The sequence below is a fragment of the Serinus canaria genome, chromosome 6, assembly GCF_022539315.1.
Source record: "Serinus canaria isolate serCan28SL12 chromosome 6, serCan2020, whole genome shotgun sequence".
Taxonomy (NCBI): domain Eukaryota; kingdom Metazoa; phylum Chordata; class Aves; order Passeriformes; family Fringillidae; genus Serinus; species Serinus canaria.
The window spans coordinates 8,563,757-8,585,402 of NC_066320.1; the positions used below are offsets into that span (position 1 = coordinate 8,563,757).

At 38.0% G+C, this 21,646-nt stretch overlaps 1 protein-coding gene and 1 long non-coding RNA gene across 2 annotated transcripts in view; one reads left to right on the forward strand and one right to left on the reverse strand.

The window, feature by feature from the left end:
* Positions 1–762: 762 nt before the first annotated feature.
* OPN4 (opsin 4) lies at positions 763–21,611 on the forward strand. Its single transcript, XM_009087544.4, has 12 exons — positions 763–789; positions 7,333–7,475; positions 9,383–9,516; positions 10,680–10,883; positions 12,675–12,846; positions 13,721–13,885; positions 16,432–16,539; positions 17,679–17,859; positions 19,401–19,547; positions 20,045–20,113; positions 20,551–20,586; positions 21,426–21,611. Exons 1-12 carry the CDS (start codon positions 763–765, stop codon positions 21,609–21,611), a joined length of 1,572 nt encoding a protein of 523 aa, XP_009085792.2.
* LOC108961644 (uncharacterized) overlaps positions 2,023–21,646 on the reverse strand; it is a 33,371-nt gene continuing 13,747 nt past the window's right edge. The window contains exon 3 of the long non-coding RNA XR_007777903.1: positions 2,023–2,139. This is a non-coding gene — a long non-coding RNA (uncharacterized LOC108961644). The remainder of the gene's footprint in view (positions 2,140–21,646) is intronic.

Sequence of the window (21,646 nt, forward strand, 5' to 3'; positions counted from 1 at the left end):
ACCAGAAAAGGATGATTTCAGGGTTTATCCCTATGTTTTGTCTATTTTTAGAAGTAGACCAACAAACAACCATGACCTTAATTCTACAAGACAGAAGTGCATACAAGCACATTGTTAAATATCAGAATCTATTTGGGTTCTGACAATTTCAGCAGAACTGTTCACATGCATCTTTTTTAAAAACAGACTACAAAAACTAACTCACCAAAATGGTGAAAAAGAACTGTGTATTTAAGACAGATTGAACTCCACCTTTTAACTTCTTTGTCTTCATACAGAGATATTGTGAGAATAGCATTACAATTCAGACATAAATTGGTCAAAGGCAAAAACCAGGTGCTGGCACTTTTAAATAAGCAGCAGTTTTATACTGTCATTAAAGTGAAGCTGGAATCAGATGGAACAAGCTGCAAACTGGGCATGTGCAGACTCTGCCCTCTCCAGTATTTAAATGGAAGCCGCTGCTGCTGCCCTTTGCTGAGCTGATGATGGACTGAAGCAATCTGAACCTCGAGTGAGAAACTCTGCACTGGATCTCACTCCATTCCAAAGAATCCAATAACCTGCTTCACACACACAAAGGTAAAGTGGCTGACTTAAATTCAGAGGACAGCGCTTTCTTGGTTTTTGCTTAGATTTTGTTCACCTGAATAATCAGCCCATTCAGAAGGGGATCTTTTTCCCTCCGAGGACACCAAGAGCACTGGAACTGTGGAGTCCCTCAATGCATGGAATGACTCGGAAGCCAATGCCTACACATGGATGGATCTGCTTCCTAGAGCCCCAACAGTAAGTGTTTTCTGTCAGTTAAAGTTGTGGCATGTAGATCTCTGGCAAGGCTGGCATTTATAGGACTGTAAATGGACAGTTAAGGAGCATGTACACGTTTTATGCTGTAGTGAAATAATGACATAACAAAACCTTTTAAATCTTATTTTTATTTCTTTAACTATTTATTTAATGCAGAAAGGGCTTTACAAGCAGTGTTTTTCAGCAGAGTTGCATGGGCAGAAGACAGGCAGGAACGTCTAATGGCAAAGTGCATCAAATATGTTGCAAACTATCAAAACAAGATGTTCTTGTATATTAAACTGCTGTTTAGCAGTTCAAACACAATGTTCTCTTGTGTTGTTATTCAGGGTGGAAATCCCCATCATTTCTGTAATATTCTGTAAGTGCAGTGGAGTGCTTATGTAAATGTTAAAAGAGTTATGTACAGTTACCCAAGAAAGTTTTTTGGAAGGTTTTCTCAGGTAAGTCCTATCAAAGCCCTTTCTGAGTTTTTATATACTAAAGAGAGACATTTTCCTTGCAAGTGTGAAAGTGAGAATCTGTTGTGATGACACTTCAGTATGGAATTTTTTGGGTTTGCTAAAAATTTTCTCTGTCCCACCCCACATGCCTGAACCAAAGGAGTTCAGAAGTCCTCTTCCTGGCTTTGTCTCTTAGAATATTAGTAGGACTACAGGTTCTGTTCATGTCCTGTTTTTACTGAAGTCTGTTTAAAAGTTTAAAATGAAAACACAAACCAACCTGATTTTTCAAGTTTTTAAAATCTATTTTTTAATAAAACCTGGATATCTGCAGTAAGTTGCAGAAAAATAAACAAGGAAGTGTCCTGAGCCAAGGTACTTGATAAACTAAATGAGATGGATAACATGTGAAAAACGATATCAGAACATAGCAGGGAGGGAGAAAAGGGACTGGAGAGTGCATGGCAAAATGGACAAGGATTCTGGGGACACAGTGACTTACACTGGAAAATTAAAAATTCCATGGTCTGCTGAACAATCTCATTAGCTGTCCCTTTCCTCTCCCTAGGTCAAGTGTCTGTATCACCAAAATTTTGCATTTTAGCTTGACACAAAGACAGGCTTAAGAAGTTTCAGGAGTGAAAGCAGTGTGTGCTGCTTGTGGCTGAGATTAAATCCGGAAGGCAGGATGCAAAATCTGCTGTCCAAATTGCTCAACAGGGCAAGCATCATCTATGGAAAGCCCTGCTGTCTACTGGAAAGAGGGCTTAGCAGTTAGCGTCACCCTGATGAAACCATAACTGAGGGGGATTACACTCCTCTCTGTGCTGCCTGTCATCACAGGGAAAGTGCCCACAGAGGCCAGCTCAGAAATCAGAGAAAGAACCTGCAAAGGAAAAGAAGTGCTATCAGTTGTTTGAGGCCTCTTGTAGGTAGCCAGTACAAACACCACACGAAGAACCCCAGGAAATTACAGTGTTTCTGGTCAGATAGTTTTGCTAAATTATGTAATTTGTTGTAATGTAAAAGGCCTAACACTATCATTGGTTGTATAAGTCACACTGTGTAAATAAGTGGCTTCCTTACCTGGTAGTAGGAAAATTAGGAACAAAGAAACTTGTTACATTGCCAAAGTTCATGTTGGACTGCCAAAACTTGCAATGTTTGGAACTGGGTTCTCTTCTATTGTAACATTCTTCTTGCAAATCCAGTGCCTCCAGTTTGAAGTTACATGAATTCATAAAAGAAACCACATAGCACTCCTATTTTCCCCCTCCCCCTTTTGTTGTCTTGTTTTACACCAAATTAGATACAATCCTTCTGCCATATTCAGGCAGAAGTAGCTGAAAAAATGTCATTGACATTGGCTTTAGAATTGATGTCATACAAATCAATCAGAATCAGCACTGAAATATGTTCAAATGCTCAAATGACCTCATGAGGATTTCTTCTTTCCCTGCAGCTATAACTAAACCTGATCTTAGACTCTTGCCATGGTGAGAGTGTGAGGGGTGGCCTATATCAGACATTATTTACTATGACTATTTGCTTGCATGGCCTTGCTCCTACCATCATCACTGTTAGCTTTAGTAGGACTTAAGAAATAAACATTTCCAAGTGAATGGTACTTAAGTGATATGATTTTATTTTCTCACTCTGAAAATGAACAGATGCTTTTTCTCAGTAATAGTTGAATTCTATTCTTGGGATGTTGTCCTTTTATCACTTATACAGAAATACTTTTCTCATGCTGTGGGGATGTGTGTTGGACTTTCAAAAATGGTATATCTTCAACTAGAAGTTAGTCAGAGGTTAACTGGTTTGGTTCATTTGGTTTTTTTTATTTAATCAATTAGGAAGTAATTATTTAGAAAACATTCTCTTTAGGAAAGTGTATGATAAATGGATTCCCAAGACAAAACAGATACAGGCATCAAATATTCCTGGGTTTAATATCTGATCTAGTCTTCCTTGTGACCTGGACAAACAACTTAGGAATTGTGGTTTTGGTTTGTATTGCAAAGGAGTTCCTTTATCCTTTCAACTGTCCTCAGATTAGCGTCTTGGAAGCTCTAGACAAACTTTATAGTGAAATACAAGTTCTGCCCTACGTGCCTTAATGAATCTGTCCCATGGCTGATTAATTGCTACTCCTCTGCTTGCACCAAGCCTTAGTCTGCCTCTTCCTAAAGAAGCAAGTTGGTTCCTCCGATTGTCCCTCAAAGAAGAATTCTGCCTCCCTTGCAAGCAGCTGTGGCAGCAGGTCATAAATATAGAATAATGAGGCTCCATCTTATGCTGCAGCAAGGATTTAGACATATTTATCTATAAAACATTTGCTTTTCTCCAAACTCCTAGAATGCATCTCAACTTTGTAAGTCACAGGCAAGTTTGCTGCAAGAAAACTGAAAACACAATTCTGTTTTAGCTGTTTTGTTGGAGGTGGTAGACAAATATTCCTTTAGGGAAAACAGTGAGCATTTTAAGAAGGCAAACTTCATTAAACCTAGCTGCTTCCCTCTAGTGCTTCCACAAGGACACACTTAAACCTGCCAGAAAGAAACATACTGACATAGAGCAACTCCATGACTTGACTCTGCATCTATTGAGGCAAATGACAGAGTAGAATTTAGCAAAGGATTACAACTATATATGGAGGATTAAAATTTATGGAGGACTAAGATTTTCCTTTCCAATGGATAATAACACTGTTTTAGGGTACAAGCAATTATTAAGGCTCTTCTTAAAATTAAATTCCCACATCACTGTTTATTATGCACATTTGGTATATCTATGAAATGCCCAGCCCTGGCTAAAGGCAGGCTGGTGTTTTGTCAGGGATGTTTGTCTGCACCAGTGTGGCACTTCTTAAATTGATTCTGCAAAACTATAGTGTAAATAAATAATAAATTATATGCCTTCCAGAAATTAAAAACATGAATTCTTACACAGGTCTAGCAAAAAGACTGTTTCCATACACAGCCAAAGTTATAAAACATGCTTTTAATCCTGACTAAAGGTTGAGAGAGTTGGGTTTGTTGAGCCTGGGGAAGAGATAGCTTTGAGGACACCTCAGAACACCCTTTCAGTACCTGAAGGGACTACAAGACAATTCGATGGGGGAATTGTACAAGGACATAGTGGTAGAACAAGAGGTAATGTGTTCAAATCGAAAGAGGGTAGGTTTAGATGAGATATTGGGAGGAAATTCCTTACTGTGAGGATGTGAACATTCCATCCCTGGGAATGTTCAAGGTGAGGCTGGATGGGGCTCTGAGTAACCTGGGATAGTGGAAGGCGTCCCTGCCCATGGCAGAGGTGTTGGAACTAGAGATCTTTAAGGTCCCTTCTGACCAAAACAATTCTATGATCCAAGACCCTCTCCCTAGGGCTGCTCCCAGTCCCTTTTTCACCCAGCCTGTATTTGTGCTTAGGATTGTCCTGACCCACATGGAGGACCTTCCACATGGCCTTGTTGAATGTCATGAGTTCTGCATGTGGTCTGACCTTTTAACCCTGTCGAGGTCCCTCTTCAGCATGCAATCTCTTCTCTCCAGCATGCTGACTGCACCACACAGCTGGGTGTCATCAGCAAAGCTGCTGAGAGTGCCCTCAATCCCACTGTCCATATTGCCAACGAAATGTTAAACAGTGCCGGTCCAAATATCTTCGTTACGAGGTGTTTATAGAAAGAAGGCTGAACAGAAAACATGCAAGGCAACACTACTGTGTATTATCACTGCAATTGAAGTAGTTGTCCTTTGAGAATACTCTGAACAAGTGCTACAATATGGATTGCAACAGGGAGATTTTTATTCTCCCCTGCCAACCAAGTACTTTACTGTAGAAAACAGAATAAACAGGGCTAATGCACTGGAGAGACTAAATAGAGAAAGGCTTTGGGAATTATCTGATTTCTTGATTATCCTGCTGACCTGATTTTCTCAAGCACAATCTTTTTCTCCCTGTTCTTTCTTTTGATTCCTGCAGAAGACACAGGGCTGAACTTGATACAGGCAGGTATTTTTGTCTTCTACTATGGAAGCTGTGTGTATGTATGCGACTTAGTGATGGATTTGAAGTGCTTAGGCCTGATATAATGCCTTCTTGATCAACTGGTACCTTTCTTTGACATAAAAAATAATAATTGTACTTCTAGTGAAAATAGTGAAACTACTTTTTTTTAAATAATTGATTTTTATGTCTTAGAGAACAGCCAAGTTGCATCCTCTAGTATAAATCCAAGGCCTACATGAAGACCACACTAAAATGCGAATTTATTCCTTTTGACACACACCTTTTCCTGATCATATATGTAGTTTTATAATTTATGCCCTAGCACTGCTCCAGTATAAATATTATTCTTTTATTTTTTCTCAGACTTGACACTTATATTGATTCTGAACTTGTTTCATTAATGAATAAGTGATTTTAGTCTTCTATTTTTCCTTAACTAATTTTGCCTCTCTTGCGATTTCTCTGTGTATTTATATTTATCTTTCAAATTTTTCCTTGTCCTTAGTGCTGCACAAATTTAATTCACATTAAAGCCACTTCAATCTATTATTCGTAGCCAAAACAAGCTCCTTCAGTTGCTTCATTTCTATTACATTAATCTAGTTCTGATTAAATGGATAGCTATGGGGAAAAAACACCAGAAATCTCCATTCCACTCATAATCATAATTAACTCTCTGCAGAACAGCTGTTTAAAAATGTTCTATCCACAAGACTAAGGAGAAATAAAACCAACCCAAACCAAAGAACACCTGATCTTATTTACTTGAAAGAGTTTTATCTCACTCTCCCTATCCACTTACTATTAGTATGGGATTATTTTTGTTAGTTAGTTTACTGGCAGCATGAGCACAGCAATTTCTAGCTGGGCAAAATGCCCATTGATGTTAATGATGTTGTGCCAACTTCCACTTTGCTGCAGGAACCTGAACCATAAATGCTGTGATACTGTCATTCAGTGTATCAAACTTAACATTTTGCTCCAATTACAGTAACAGCCAGAACTACATTTTCTTTCTCTAAGATCAGAGTATTTATCCAGCATTTCATTGCTGCTAATGTAGAAACCCAGGGAGTGTGCTCTGGTGGTTGAGGATTGCTGTGGGCAGAACTTGAGAACACAAAGCAATCTCATCCAGAATTCCAGGCACTCCTGGGGCTCACCTCTTGCTACTTGGTTTGAAATCCACAGTGCCTGCAATAACCTCAGCCCAACCTCACAGGTATATTCAGAAGTAATGTCCACCTCTATTGTCCAAAAATATACCCATTTCCAATGCTGCAATCTTCAGACGTGGCTGCTGAATTCTGCTGTGAGTTATTAACTGATTAAGACAAATGCTTCAATCAAGTGGTTTATGAAGTACTTCCCAGAGAGCAAAATACGTTGATTCAGGCAGACCAAAACTGGTGTGGAAAGCAGGAATAAGGTTGAAAGGATTCGTGGTTTAGTTTTTCTGATCATTAATTTAGTTTCCAAAAGACTCTTGTTCAAGCTGCCAGGCTTTCGGTAATCAGCTCTTGAGGGCAGCTCAACATGCACTCTTATTCAGTGGGAAAAAATGAAGTGGCCATACTGCTAAATGAGTAAATGCCTATTTATCCATAGAACATTTCTACTTAGAGGAGTCTAGCCCTTGATGTCAGAGGACAACTGAAATTGTACTTCACAGGTACAGAAACTTTCCTGAAATTAAATCTATAGGAAGCTTACTTCTTGTTAAATATTGCGTTATCCGATATCAGATGCAAAAAGAGACAAGTCCCTTCCTGTCTCTTTTTCTCCTCTAAAACCTTTTTTTTTTTTTTTTGGAAGAGAATAGGTTGCTTTTCTTCACCAAAATTCTAAATTGACAGTAAGTATACATCCTTTGCCCTTTGCACTGATGATGGCATTTTTATGCCCCAAAGATGATCAACAGTAAATGGAATTTGAATTTATGGTGACTTTTTTTGCTTGTTGTCTTTTTGCATTCTTGACCATTTTCCCTTTTAGAGAAGCATGTGCCAGCTTGTTCAGAAAAGTTTGGTAATATACCTATGACCTCTTATTTGCTCCACAGAAGATGACAGTGCAAGATGTTCCTCGTGCCTTTCCCACAGTGGATGTCCCAGATCATGCCCATTATACAATTGGAGTTGTCATTCTTATGGTGGGGATTACAGGAACTCTGGGTAATTTCCTGGTCTTCTATGCTTTCTGCAGGTACCTTTCTTTTGAATGTCTTTTTAAAATATTCAAATGTATCAACTTGAGCTGTATCCTGTGAGCTGCAAACACAGTCCAGGAATACTGTCAGACTTCTTCACTGGCTGAGAAAAATGCACCAAGAGACAATGCTGTAGGAGAAGAATGGCAACCTGCCATTTCCCTCTGACTTCTTCCCATTAACCACAGCCATAGCAAAACTGTTAGCAAGATTTTAAAGAACCACCCAGATATTCAAAGCTATAGAAATGCAACCAAAGCAGAAATGTTCCAATGAATTTTTTTCTACTGGCTGTGTCTGTATTGAACTGATGGGCTGGTTTGCACCTCTGTACCACTCAAATCTGCTCTATTTTAGATGTTTTCTTCCTCCTGTTTCTGATTAGTCAGTTTCTTTCTTCCCCTCCATTCATTAGTGGCCATGTCCCACTTTTTTCACATTTCCCAACACTTGACTTGTTTCTTTTTAACTAAAGCCACATTCCAACTTTTCTATCTGAGGGAAATTGGATCTCTGACAACAATTTCATATGCTCACCATTCCTGTTCACTCCTCATTCTGTGTCTGATTTGTCACACTGGAGCAGAGCATTGACATGATATTCAAACCAGTGAACTTCTACTATGTGATTGGTCTTTAGGCACAAATGTAATAAACCAAAATAACAGCAACAAATTATAGGCTCATTTGGCTGTGTTAACTTAGATCAGTGGAGTGTAGATGGAAGCTATCTTGGTCTCAAGCCTGTATTTATGGGCAGTAGGTTTCAGCACATTCATTCATAGTAGAATGGCATACTTAAGTGAGAATGGCAGTGGCCTTAAGAAGAGAAAAGGTGTTGGCATGCAGATCAGATATGTGAGGATGAAGTACATGAGGCAGCTTAGCTCTTTGGATGGTCCCATACAGGAAATCCAGTTATGGCACTTCCACTTCAGGACGCAGCTTGTCTTCATTTGAAGGTGATATGAAGACAGAAAGGGATACTGATAGCTAAGTAACGAGTACATCAGAAATTCAGAAAACAGTTTTGGTGCTTACAAAGCAGCCTCAGGTAATTACAAACCATAAGAGACCAGCTGCCTGAAACAGAAATGTGTTCAGTGACTTTGCAGACCACAAACAAATACGCACAACCCATAAGCACCTACTAATAATACCTCCTTGCTCCTAAATTGACAGAAAGGGGATGGTGGTCCTAGTGATTGATTCTGGACTAGTGCAAAAAACCATGGTTTATTCATCTATTTTTCTATTATGTCTAAGACTGAAATTGATAACTAAGCTAAGTAGCTACACTGAGCCCCAAAGTGAGGAGCTCTTGGTTGAGTTTTTAGGTGTACCCTTTAAAACATGGTACTTTAATATTATGAATAACAAAAGCAGGCAGAATACACTGAAGGCTGCTTATTGCTCCTTTAAAGACAGAGTGTGGGCCAGTGAAATGAGTGTCACAGAGAAGAACTGATGTAAAGCAAAGGGCTTGATGTGATTCATAGTGAGTTTGCATAATCCCTGTTAGGAAGCCACTGTTGATCTTATCAGGAGTGGAAAATGCATGCCCCTTCTCCTGCCTAACACAGCCCAGATCCAGACATCCATAGTGTACACCAACTCTAACTTCCTGCTAATTGTGGGCATGCAGGGCACTGGTTAGAATATTCAAAGAACAGTGTGATTTATCCCCATCACTGATATGGTTATCAAAGCAATCCTGTAAAATGCACAGGAGTATAAGGGTGTAAAGCTGGACCTTGCTTGTGTTCCCTCATGAGGGAAACAGGAAGCACTCTGCTTTAGCTTACCATAGAGCGTTTCTTGGGATTTGTGAGCCCACAGGAAGGAGTAACAGCATATTTAACAGTGCAGCAGTGTTTAGCAACATTTCTTCTGATCTCTGTAGGAGTAGGAGCCTTCAGACTCCCGCCAACACACTCATCATCAATCTAGCTATTAGTGACTTCCTGATGTCCATTACACAGTCTCCAGTTTTTTTCACCAGCAGCCTCTACAAACACTGGATTTTTGGTGAGAAAGGTTTGTATATATTCTTTCTAAGATTTCACTGTGTTTGTTCTTACCATAGTGGCAGTTCATCTATCTACCCTCAGGTACTCTTGCAATATTTCTCAACATTGTTTCAGTGTTGACACAAAAATTTCTTTGCATATTTATGTCTGTGTGCAATAAATACACTGCTATCAGGAGAGGAAAATTACATTAATGAGACAGATGCAAAGGCATCACCGGCAACACTAGGCTCAGCATTAATCTTCTTGCCAGTGTTCTCCCCCAGTCACCTCATGACTTAGGTACTGTCAGAGTCCTCTGACAAAGAAGCACTCCCCCTCAGCACACTGGCTTAAAAGCCCTTCCAAAAAACCTGCTCTGGGTCTTGCACCTGGCATAGTGAGGCAAGAAAGCCTGGGAAATCTGATTTTTCACAACAGAAGTTTTACACTTCCTGTGTAGTAAGAAAACGTGGAAAGAAGGTACTTTGATTCTTCCAATATAGCTGTTGTAAGATGATGACTAGTCTTTGCCTCTTGAACAGGTACTGACAGAAAGGAAACTCACAGAAGTAAAATTGCTATTTTGATCTCTGATGACCAAAAGCATATTTTTATTTTACTTCCATTAAGTGCTTATTTACATACAGGTTAAAACTAATTCAAACCACTGCTTTTAATCATTAGGTTGTTTGAACAATTAAAATCACTCATTCATGTATTCATAGTCTGAATATTTACTTCAGCTAAATTACTCATTGATGTATTCATATTTACTTCAGTTTTGCTGCCCTTGAGATATGAACAGTACCCAAGTAACTATATCCCATTGTTAAGCAAAACAGCTGCTTCTATGGGACCAGCAGTAAAACTGGAGTTAAATGAGATATTAATGGACTGCTGAAATGATCCCACTAGAAACACCAGAAATCAATGAGTGAAAATATGTTAAGTATCACTGTCTCAGCAATTGAAGCAAACAAAATCTGTGAAGTTTATCTCCATGGATAATGTAATTAGCAAGACAGACAGCAGCTTTGAAGTAGCATTATAACTGCAGGAAAACTCAACTTTCACTGCTTTAAAAATTCCAGAAGACATTAGTTCATTAGAAACAGTCTTGAACTCTCCTAGAAATAATTAGCATGGGTAGATTAATTTCACTGCTACTTCTGTCATCTTCATTGCAAGGCTGTGAGCTGTATGCCTTCTGCGGAGCTCTTTTTGGCATTACATCTATGATCACTTTGATGGTGATTGCCTTGGACAGATATTTTGTCATCACTAAACCTCTGGCTTCTGTTGGAGTGACGTCAAAGAAGAAGGCCCTAATAATCCTGGTAGGAGTCTGGCTGTACTCTTTGGCTTGGAGTCTCCCACCCTTCTTTGGATGGAGTAAGTGAACTGGAATAAAACTTTTTTGCCCTCATAGTCTTGGATTAAAGACCAGTTAAAGGTACAGAAGAGGGTTGAATTAATAGCTCACATATAAGGCTTGAGTGGATCAATTTGAAAACAAGAGATGAAATACATGTTGAAACTGAAAGTCTCTAATCAAAAGAAAAGAATGCGGTGGGCATTACAGCATATAATGACAGTGGCACTTTTCCTTAAGCACATTACTGGCTGCATAAAAAACACTAGATAAATTCATGGCCAAGTTTATGAAGAATGCCTGCTCATTATCCCATGTCAACTTCCATTGAATCAAATTTAACAATATCTGAGTTGAATAAATATATTTGTGTTATTTCTGATGAATTTTCCTCCCCAAAAGCGCTGTCTCAAGACAGCAGTGTCAATCTAATTCTTTTCATTCACATAAAAGATTCTGAGCATTTGTGCCAGGAGATCTTCAGCAAGTCTTGACTGTTTTTTGGGTGGACAGACTGGTCTTGGTGTTGCCCACGTTCTCCATTCACTCATTGGTGTTGTCACTGGCTTCCAATAAGCATGGCATTTAGTAGTACCTAAAATGCCTTTGTAAATGTGGAGTTTACACATGGAAATTGCAACATTCATACAGCACCTTGATCATTGCAATTTGTGACAAAGTGAGTTTCTGTTATTCTTCCTCATTGGAATGTGCCTCACTACCATTAAGTTTATTTCCTGAGAGTCACCAGTTGCAGTCACTAAGTTAGAATGAACTCATTATTCAAAAACCCAGCCCACCATTATGTTCCCTAATTCCAGAAGAGAATGTGTCTGCCAACTGAGGTGAGAACATAGACATGTTTGACTAGTAAAGGATGCAACAACCAACTCAGGTACTGAGTAGAATTTCAGCAGAGTGTTTTTATTGTCACATTATTGCTATTCTGGTCTCCCTAAGCATGAAGCATGCTTAAGCAGGCAAGCTGCAATACTGGCAGAAGTAGTCTTTGGTTGAGTGAGGAGCTGTTAGAATAACAAAATGACAATATAGCCTTAGATTATAGATTTTCAGTTGAAGAAGGTGGAATAATTGCTTGAAGGGTGTTATTATCTTGTAATTAGATTGTAATAGTGCCCACAGTATGAACTCTCACACTGTAATTAGATGCATTTGAGAACATCTGGCGCAATATTTTTAAGAGCGGAACAGAAAATATCAACGTAAACAGTTAAAATTCCAAAGTAAAAAAAACATTGCTATTGCCAATTTATTTACTTAACAGTTTGAAACAGTTCCTTTAAAGATAATCTATTTTGTTTCAGGTAGAATATTAGGTATGTATGAATTTTTTTTCTTCTACTTCATGACAAAATGATTCAATCTACACAATAAATCTTTCTCTTTTCTGTACATGCTTAGAAAAGTGGTACCTAGAGCAATTGGTTTGACTCCTTAGGAAGAAAGCAATTTGACAGGAAATGGAGATATTTAAAAACAGTACAGGTGTGGTCCCAGACCCAAGTAAGTATTTGAAGATATTCCATTTGACTATGATGAGTTTTAAACAATATTCAAGATTGAAGCAAAATTACTCAGTTTTTTGAAGCCTGCTAAGCATAAGTACTATAGGGAAACAAAATAAAAGAAAATATAGAAGTTCTTTACATGAAGAATTTTTTATCCTTGTAAACCTTTTTTTCCTTTTCAGAGAATAGGACTAAATCCCATGTTATTCTGAGTATCTTTACTTCTGCACTCAGAATAACATTTACTTCATGGTTTATACCTTCTCCTGTCTTCCTTTCTAGGTGCATATGTTCCTGAGGGTTTGCTGACTTCCTGTTCCTGGGACTACATGACTTTCACACCATCAGTCCGTGCCTACACAATGCTGCTTTTCTGCTTTGTCTTTTTCATTCCTTTGATAGCTATCATATACAGCTATGTCTCTATCTTTGAGGCTATCAAGAAGGCCAACAAGTGAGTAGCCAACAGTCCTAAATTTTTGTCCTTGTGCTTAAGTGATCGTTTGTTTTCTTAAAACAAGGAGCAAAAGAACAGAAGAAATTTGGGATTAGATTCCCACATTTATGTTGTAAGCACAACTGAAACAGAAAACCAAACAAGAATTCTGTCAATAGTCAACATGGTAAGACATGAATCTTAGAAGGGCTATTCCTGAATTTAGGCCTGAGCTTATCAGTGTATTACCTAATGACACAGAAAAGGGTACAGAAATTAGCCAAACAGGATAAAAACAAAAGGGACCTCAGAAACACCTAATGACAATAACCATTTCACAGAAAATAACCATTTCACAATAACCATTTCACAGAAAAATAGATGGGATTGAGCTATAAATTTAAATTAAAAAGGAGATTAAAGATTTAATAGCAGGACTCTGAAACAAAAAGCTATTGCCTTAAATGTAAAGGGCAGCCTGCCACTCCATGTGCCATCTGTGGGTACCAGTCTCATAGATCCCAGTGGATCTGGTCACTTAGAAGTACAAAGTGACAGCAAGGTAGCAAAACAGACCCAGGGAAGCAAAGACTTCTGTAAGTGTCTTTAACTCAGCATTATTCAGTTTGATTGAATACCTGCTTTACGTGGAAAATCTTTTGGTACTTTTCTGCTATTTTTTTTATTGAAGCACCTGTGGATTTTGCCATTGATTAGTACAACAGAAGTACATCAAATTGGGGAGCATGGGTTACATACTTGCAATAATGTGCAATAAAATGCATGAGTTTTAGCCTAAAGTAGCAGAATAATAATTGTTGTCCCTTTTAATGAAGCTGTATGCTTGCTTCCCTAACTTTGTATTTTGCTGTTGTATGTTAATTTTCCCTAGGTCTATCCAGACATTTGGATGCAAACGTGGAAACAGAGAGTTCCAGAAACAGTATCAGAGGATGAAAAATGAGTGGAAGATGGCCAAAATTGCATTGATCGTCATCTTGTTTTTTGTCATTTCCTGGTCACCATACTCTGTTGTTGCTCTGGTAGCTTTTGCTGGGTAATTATAAATGTATCAGCAAAGCAATATTCAGTGAAAACAGATGTGGAATTGTAAAAGACAGATGAAAGTCAAAAATACTTGTCACATTTGACCTCTGAACCATGTCCAAAATATTCATCTATTTAGGACTGGTATTTAACAAATGGGGCACATGCAGATTGATTTTTTTTCTCTAGTTTGACTTTAAGAAAAATTTTAAAAAAGAAAAAGAGAGAGAGAGAAAGAAAACAAGAATATTATTACTGGCAACATAAACTGCCATGTTGAAGATTTCTGAATGCATTCTCTATGCTAGGATATTTGAACTAGCTGAACTTTATTTAGCACCAAAATGCTAAATAAAGCACTCCATAAAGATCCTCCCAGGGGTTGATTGTCCTTTTTTTCTCTACTTCTTTAATATGCAAAAATATATTCATTTTTTTGTGTTACATCAAACTGCTAAAATTCCTTACATGTATAAGCAAGTTCAAAATTAGTACATACATGTGTTAGGAGTTTTTTGATGCTGGATATAAAAGATCATAAATATAAATCATCAAAGTATGTTCTTCATCTATTTAATTGTCAGCATTTCATACAGTAATTTCAACAGAAGCATGACAGCATTAAAACACATAGCTTGACCTCAGATAGTTGATACAATCCAGACATAAGTAATGGATAGCAAATCTAGATGCCTTGGCTCCATGTGATTATTTCTTCCACCTTAAGATGTGAATTTTCCTGTGCTTCAGTTTAGCCTCTCTAAAATGTGTATGACTATCTCTTTTAGGAAGGCTTGTCACCTACACAACCTCAACTGGATGATTCCCATGACAGTACAAAACACTTCTCGTTTTATTTTTCAAGTCAGAGATAAAAAGTAGGTTTTCTTGAAATTGACACACAGCTCAAATTTACTTACTGTGGAGCGTTTTGGGAGACAAGGGTGATTTTTGTTTCACACCCAAGAAAGAGGCTGCTGCAGGGCTTTGTCTCAACTGCTTTGAAAGGCAGATTCCTAAACATAGCACTTCTAAAATCTTAGGTTTAAGAAGAAAAACAAATACTGAGAGAAGTGGATCCTCTCCCTTTGTATGCAGGCAGTTGATTCCCAGCTCCAATGAACATTTTCTACATGAAGATAAACACATTCCTCACTGAGAAACACAAATCCTTTGCATGCGTCCTAGTGTCCCATTTCCTGTCAAAGGGGAACTTAGGTACTGGACATCCTCCACTGGTGACATGTGATCAGTTAGACACAGAGGAGAAGCAAGGAGACAGAGAAATGAAGCATAGCTACCTTGAAGTACTCTAAGAGACCTAAAAGAAAATCAATTAGGGGATGCTTTAAGCTGACCACTTTGTAGAACTGTTGTGTTCAATTCATCATCTGCCTTAGGAGGATGAAGTACCTGCTGAACTTGACTTCTGCTCCATGTCTCACACTCTGAAAAATCTGAACAAATTAATGATTTTATAATTCTGCAGTACATTAGAAATTAGCATTTTTGAATTTCCCTTATAAAGATATCTGGAGAGCAACATAGCTTCATTCAGATTTTTTCCATTTCTGAGCTATGTCTTTTAGGCAATCCTACTGTGATTTTTCAGATTAATAGACCAAGCCTAGATGTCTTCTGTGAAATTTTATTGCAAGGAACTCAGATAAAATCTTGCTGCATGCTACATATGGGAGGCAGACATGAGTCTGTGGATATAGTCTTGGACTCAAGACAACTCATCTGACGGAGCAACAACCTATGAAAAAGGAAGGAAGAACCTTAATTCCTTTAGGAAATTTTGAATGGGGAATAGTGAGCTAGCACACAGTTGTGCTCACTAATATTTTTGGTCTACAGGTTGCATTTTCTGGGAATTATTAGTTTAAACACAGGAATTATTAGCTTAAACAGAAGGCTTTGCCAGTCTTTGTTTCTGTTAGCTGAACTCTCCATCAGCCTTACCAAAGCATTGTCTCAGCTCAGGTCAAAATCTCCATTCCAGTAAGGTCACATTGTATGTTATCCAGAATATGTGAAGATTTATACCTCTAACCAATATTTTTAAAGTATGATCAGGAGAAACCATGTTAAATACTGTACATAGAGAATATCCTGATCAGGGAAAAGCTTTAAGAGGTGAAATGGCACCTCAACAGGCAGCTGACAAAATGGTTCTTATACTGCAATTGGCAAACCATTTCCACCTCATCACAGAGCATATATGTTCCCATAGTATTATGAGAAATTTCCTAACCAGGATGGTAAGGCCTTCTTAAAGGCTGATACTACCCCTAGGTTAAACAACATGGGAATTACCACAATCCTGAGTCATTGTAGTGAAGTACTGCCAGAGAAGCCCCAAGAAAATCATATTTCTCATAAATCCAATTAGACTGATGTTGATCTTTACAGGCAAATGATGTAGAATTTGTTCTCTCACTGTTTTGGTACAGAACTTCTCATTAGAGCCTTAAAGTCTGTCTTGCCACTGTATAACTGCATAGACAATGCAGAACTCAGTAGTAAATATATGATGTGTTTGCATCACTCTAGGTATTCCCACGTCCTAACACCTTTCATGAACTCCATACCAGCTGTGATTGCCAAAGCTTCTGTCATCCATAACCCCATCATTTATGCCATCACTCACCCCAAATACAGGTAAGTTCGCTCTTACAAGCTATGTTTAATATAGCAAAGAAAATCTGAGAGTAAATTTGTCACTTTTAGGTCTAGTACCTGAACTCTCCTTCACCTCTCATTTTAACTCTGTAGGACAGCCTTGCCCTCCCCAGGAACACTCCTCAATGCCATAGAAATGTCAGAATTTGTACTTGGAACAAACTCCTGAACAGATGGTAGAGATGTTTATGGATACTGATCTGTATTTACCTATTGCATGATAAAAGATGAAAACCTTTCCATCCCAAAGGAAAGCACCATGCATTTTTAACAGTCTTCATGAGAGGCAGACATTGGGCAGTGTTGTAAATAGCACTTTGTTACATTAAACAGGCCAGTGAGAGAGGCAATCCAGTGAACCAAACCACCTCTTCCCTATTTTGTGAATCCTCCTCGTGTTTCTCAAGGCTTTCATATTTCAGGTAGTATTTCCTCTGACAGGTAAAACGAAGGGTCATTGCCACTCCAAGTTCAGATGCAGGCAGTGAGATTTGACAGATGACAGCAATGCACAGATATCAGCCTATCTGTTGTTTTGCCACTTACAAAGACCTGCTGAGGAACTGAATAGAGAAGAGGTGGGCAGGAACATCTTCATGGGGAAGGAAGAGGAAAGCTAGGCCAGAGTTTCCTAATGCTGCATATGAGCAAAATAACAAAGTAATATAAATGCACATTCTGTACAACTCTATAGATAGCCAGCAAACAGATGTGTAAGAGGAGCTAGAATAGCTGCTTAGGGGAAGATTAAAATCATTCATTATGTAGTACTTCTGCGAGGTTCAGTTTAAAGGGACAGAATTTTATTTTTGGCCTGATTAAGCTGAAAGCAGATAAAACATTGTTTTAATAGCTCCCTTCAGTTCCAAGAGTTATATTTTAATGCCCTTATCCCTGCCAAGCAATAAATTTGAGTTCTGCAGAACACTGTGAATAAGTGATCTTGCAGGGTGATTGTATATGAGATATCTGATATCTGGAAAACTCTTTTTGTACCCAGTAATTTTCCAGTCCATGCAGCATTGGTTCATCTCTCTAAATAACTGCATTGTTTATGATGATTGAATTTTTGTGCTAACAGAAAAAAAATCTGACTGGTTCTACCTCTTATCCATTAGAAGAGCCATTGCAACATATGTTCCTTGCCTTGGACCCCTACTGAGAGTTTCTCCTAAAGACTCACGGTCCTTCAGCAGTTACCACTCCTCCAGACGAGCGACCATAACCAGCCAGTCTTCTGAGATAACTGGGCTGCAGAAAGGAAAAAGGAGACTGTCTTCTCTCTCTGACAGTGAATCAGTAAGGAGACACTTCCCATACACCCATTTTTAATTGCAAAGCAATTCATCTTCATATAGAGTCCTTCCAAGTGGTATATTCTTTAGACGAAATGCATTACGGTGCTTGTTATAAAAGCTCTAGAGAAAGTGGAGGGACAAAGCAAAATTAAAGACAGAAGGCTAAGTGTAAAAGTAGAATGTAGATAATTTTCTTCTTGATGGTTGGTGACAATGCAGGAAGAGTGGAAAGATGGAACAGGAATTTGAGAAAGTAAAGTGTTACCGATAGGAAAGGCTTTATAAAGCCTTACCTATAAGTAACAATAAAGGTAGCATAGAGCTCAGTTGAAAGTCTGATCATACTTTTAGGTTGTGCTTGTCTCACCACAGATCTGCAGCCTGGACACAGAAAAAAGAAACTGCTAGTCAGAAAATAGTTCTCTAGTGAAAGCAAGGTTGTAATGAAATAGATAGTGCTTTCTGAAAATGGGATGTATTTGAAAACATATTAATCATCAGATTTAGACAAATCAGTAAATCCATTACAGAATCTTTCTCACGGAAGACCTCAACAGCTTGCTGCTGCCAATCTAAGTGGAAACAAGTGTTTTACACAGCAGCTGAAAACAGGGCAAGTATTTGGCATCCAGGCCCCTTCTGTAACTCAAAGTTATATTACTAACTAAATAGGCTTATTAGTTAGTTCATTGCAGTAATTTCAAGCTAAATTTCCAAATAACTAAAAAGAAAAAAAATTCTTGGCAATTCTTTTTCACAGTCAGGATAATAGTTGTCTAGTCCAGCCAAGCGCTGAATTCTGACAGTTGTTTTTAACAGTGATATTTCGATTTCTTTGCCCTCTTTGTTCCTTTGACTTCTCAGTCCAATCAAAATGAAATACTTCTGGCCGGTAGCCTCCAGTCAGGTAGATGGTTTTAAAACTGGCTAACAGAAAAGGAACATCTTTATATTGCATCTTTTACACTGCAAATCTTGATTGTTAAAAAAAAAACCAACAGACTCCCTCAGTAACATGATTTTGTTTTCCCATTAATTGGAACAAAGTTTATAAACCCAGGACTCCTTACTGAAACAAAATATTTCTAAAGCACTGATTCTGCAGTCCTGACACATTTGCTTCTATTTACTTCTGCTTCCACCCAAGACACTTTGGAAACTTTGGCCCTAATTCCTCCAAACACCTGTGCTTCCTAAGTGGGTAGTACTGTGGAAACACTTTCTCCTTGGAGCTACAAGAGGCATAAGAGAAATTTTAACAGTAGATTGTAATGAAACATTATTTTCTTTCAAATTTTGCAGTGGATCCTGTGGAGGAAAAAAAAAAAAAACTAAGCTGAATTTTAGATGCAAAGGAGTTGATAGTTTTATTTTTACTTCTTATAAGCAGACATTTTATGAAACTATATATGGCAGAACTTTTGTGAAATGTCTTTTATACAATGCCTGTCTCTTTTATGATTTCTGTCTAGGTAAAACTGGGGCAAACTGGATGAAAATCTAAAGGACCTAGAGTGAATGTTTTTGCTGTATTAATTTTAGGGCTGTACAGAAACAGAAACTGATACTCCCAGTATGCTCTCCAGACTTGCCAGAAGACAAATTTCCTACAAAACAGATGAAGATACAACTCAGACTAGTGATATAAGAGCCAAACTGACAAGCCAGGATTCTGGGAATTGTGGGAAGGTAATAGACTGTGTAATACCTAAATTCTCAAACAACTGACAAGTTAACAAATCTGCACATTGTACCATAATTAATCATGAAGGTTCCTGCCAAGAAGATGCGGATAACCTATGAGTTAACACAATGAGTAATGACTTACAGGCTGTAAAAGGTCATCAGCTTTTTATTCCCATCCTGGTTCCTTATTCAGCTGTCTTCACTGCATTTCTGCTGCTGTTTTAGAGAACTTAAAACATCCATGTTTGGTTTTAAGTATGTATTTAGTAGTATTTGTCTTTCACTGCCCAAATTACTTGATTGTTCTTGGTTGTCCCATCATTTGTTACCAAAAGAACAAATATGGTAAGATGTAAAAAACAAGGCTATCTTTAATACCTCACTGCCTTTCAGTCAGTCCTCTGCTGTCCTCTTTTTTCCCCTATGCATTTTGCGTATGTCAGATATTGTGACATACCTTTATGCCATTTACATCTGTTTTATCTGTGTTCATTTTTCAGACAGCTGTAGATGCTGATGACATATTGATGGTGGAATTGAATGCCTCAGAGTACACGGCTACACCTACTGTAAGAACTATTATTTTAATATTTGGCAACAAAAACTAACGACACTCCCAGTCCCTGAGCACAAATTAAGTTGGTTTTGAGATGCAAAAAATTACACAATATTCTCAGAACAATGCAGAAAACATGACCACAAAGGGTAAACCATTGCTGAAACTAAGCAGAAGTTGAACATAAGTATTACAGGATTCTTCTGAAGTTCAGCTTCTTCAATGAACCTGAATATCTTCTTGAATTTAGAAAGTTCTCTAATGAGGTCTGTGATTTCCTTAGTGGAGCATGGAAGTATTAACTTTGTGCCATCTTTATATCACTAATTTATATGCTAAGCTGAGACAGCCATTTTGATGGCTCATACCTCTGAGACAGCCTTAGTCCTGAGGCAAGTACTGCTGTACAAAGTGATGTTGTTAACTAATGTTCTCTGTTTTGGGTTGCAGCAAACATCTAAAACATGCAGCCTGGAGGAAATCAAGGTCAGTTTTTGAAATATGCCATGTCACCTATTCAGTAGGATGTTGTATGTTGTATTAGTTTCTGTTTCTTCTTCATCTAACACAACTACAGCATATAGGTAAAAATATCTGACATCTCTCACAAGTGAGTCAACTTGTCTTAATTCTCAGCAGACATGGAAATAAAAGCAAAGAGCTGACAGATGAAAACAAAGCAGCACTACCCCCAATGTAATACAATCACCTTAAATTGTCTCTTTATTATCAGCAATGATCCGTATGAGCTATTGTGAGCCTAATCCTAACTGATTTTTTGGTACTGTGCAAGTGACAGCTAATGCTGCTTATTGTCAAAAAATTTAGTTAATCTTTCCCTCAATTTTTACCTCATTATGTAGTTTGCTTCCCCCTTCAAATTATCCATGCTGTTAACACTATATTTTACATTACCTCTTGCCCAATGACCCTAAGTAGTCCCTCTTTATCGAGAAACTCTTTACCTGATTGAGTTCATGGGCTCTCTGAGCATATTCACGATATTTCTGTTCATAGTTGAATGTGCTGTCATTAGCCTGGTCTTTCTTCAAAGTAGACCAGCACTTAAGTAGCAAATGCCAAGTCTTTCATGCTCTAGTGCATTAGTTTAACAGGTGGGTTTTGGTTTTTTTTTCATAAGTTATTAATGAAATATTTTAAAAATATTCAGATCTACTTTTCCCTCCATAATATAAGTTTGCTTTTCAGTCAGCCATGGGGAGTAGCAAAGTGATAAATATATGTCACTTTTAATAGATGATTCAATGGGATCTCCTTGTAGATGCTTGTGTTGTCCATTTCTTGTAAATCTTTGCATCCTTTAGAAAAGTGAGAGCCTGAACAGTATTGGACAAAGAAAAGGAAAGTGTCACCAGGGATCATCTTCAGCCAAGATACCCAGTATTACAATAACATGCAGCAGTGTCCAAGGAGTAGAGCTGCCTTCTAGATGCAACTCTGGTTTCCTGTACCCTAAATCCAGCAAGCAGAACAAGAAGTCCAGCAGTTAAGTGAGTAGTACAAGCCAGAATATCACCTTAGCCAA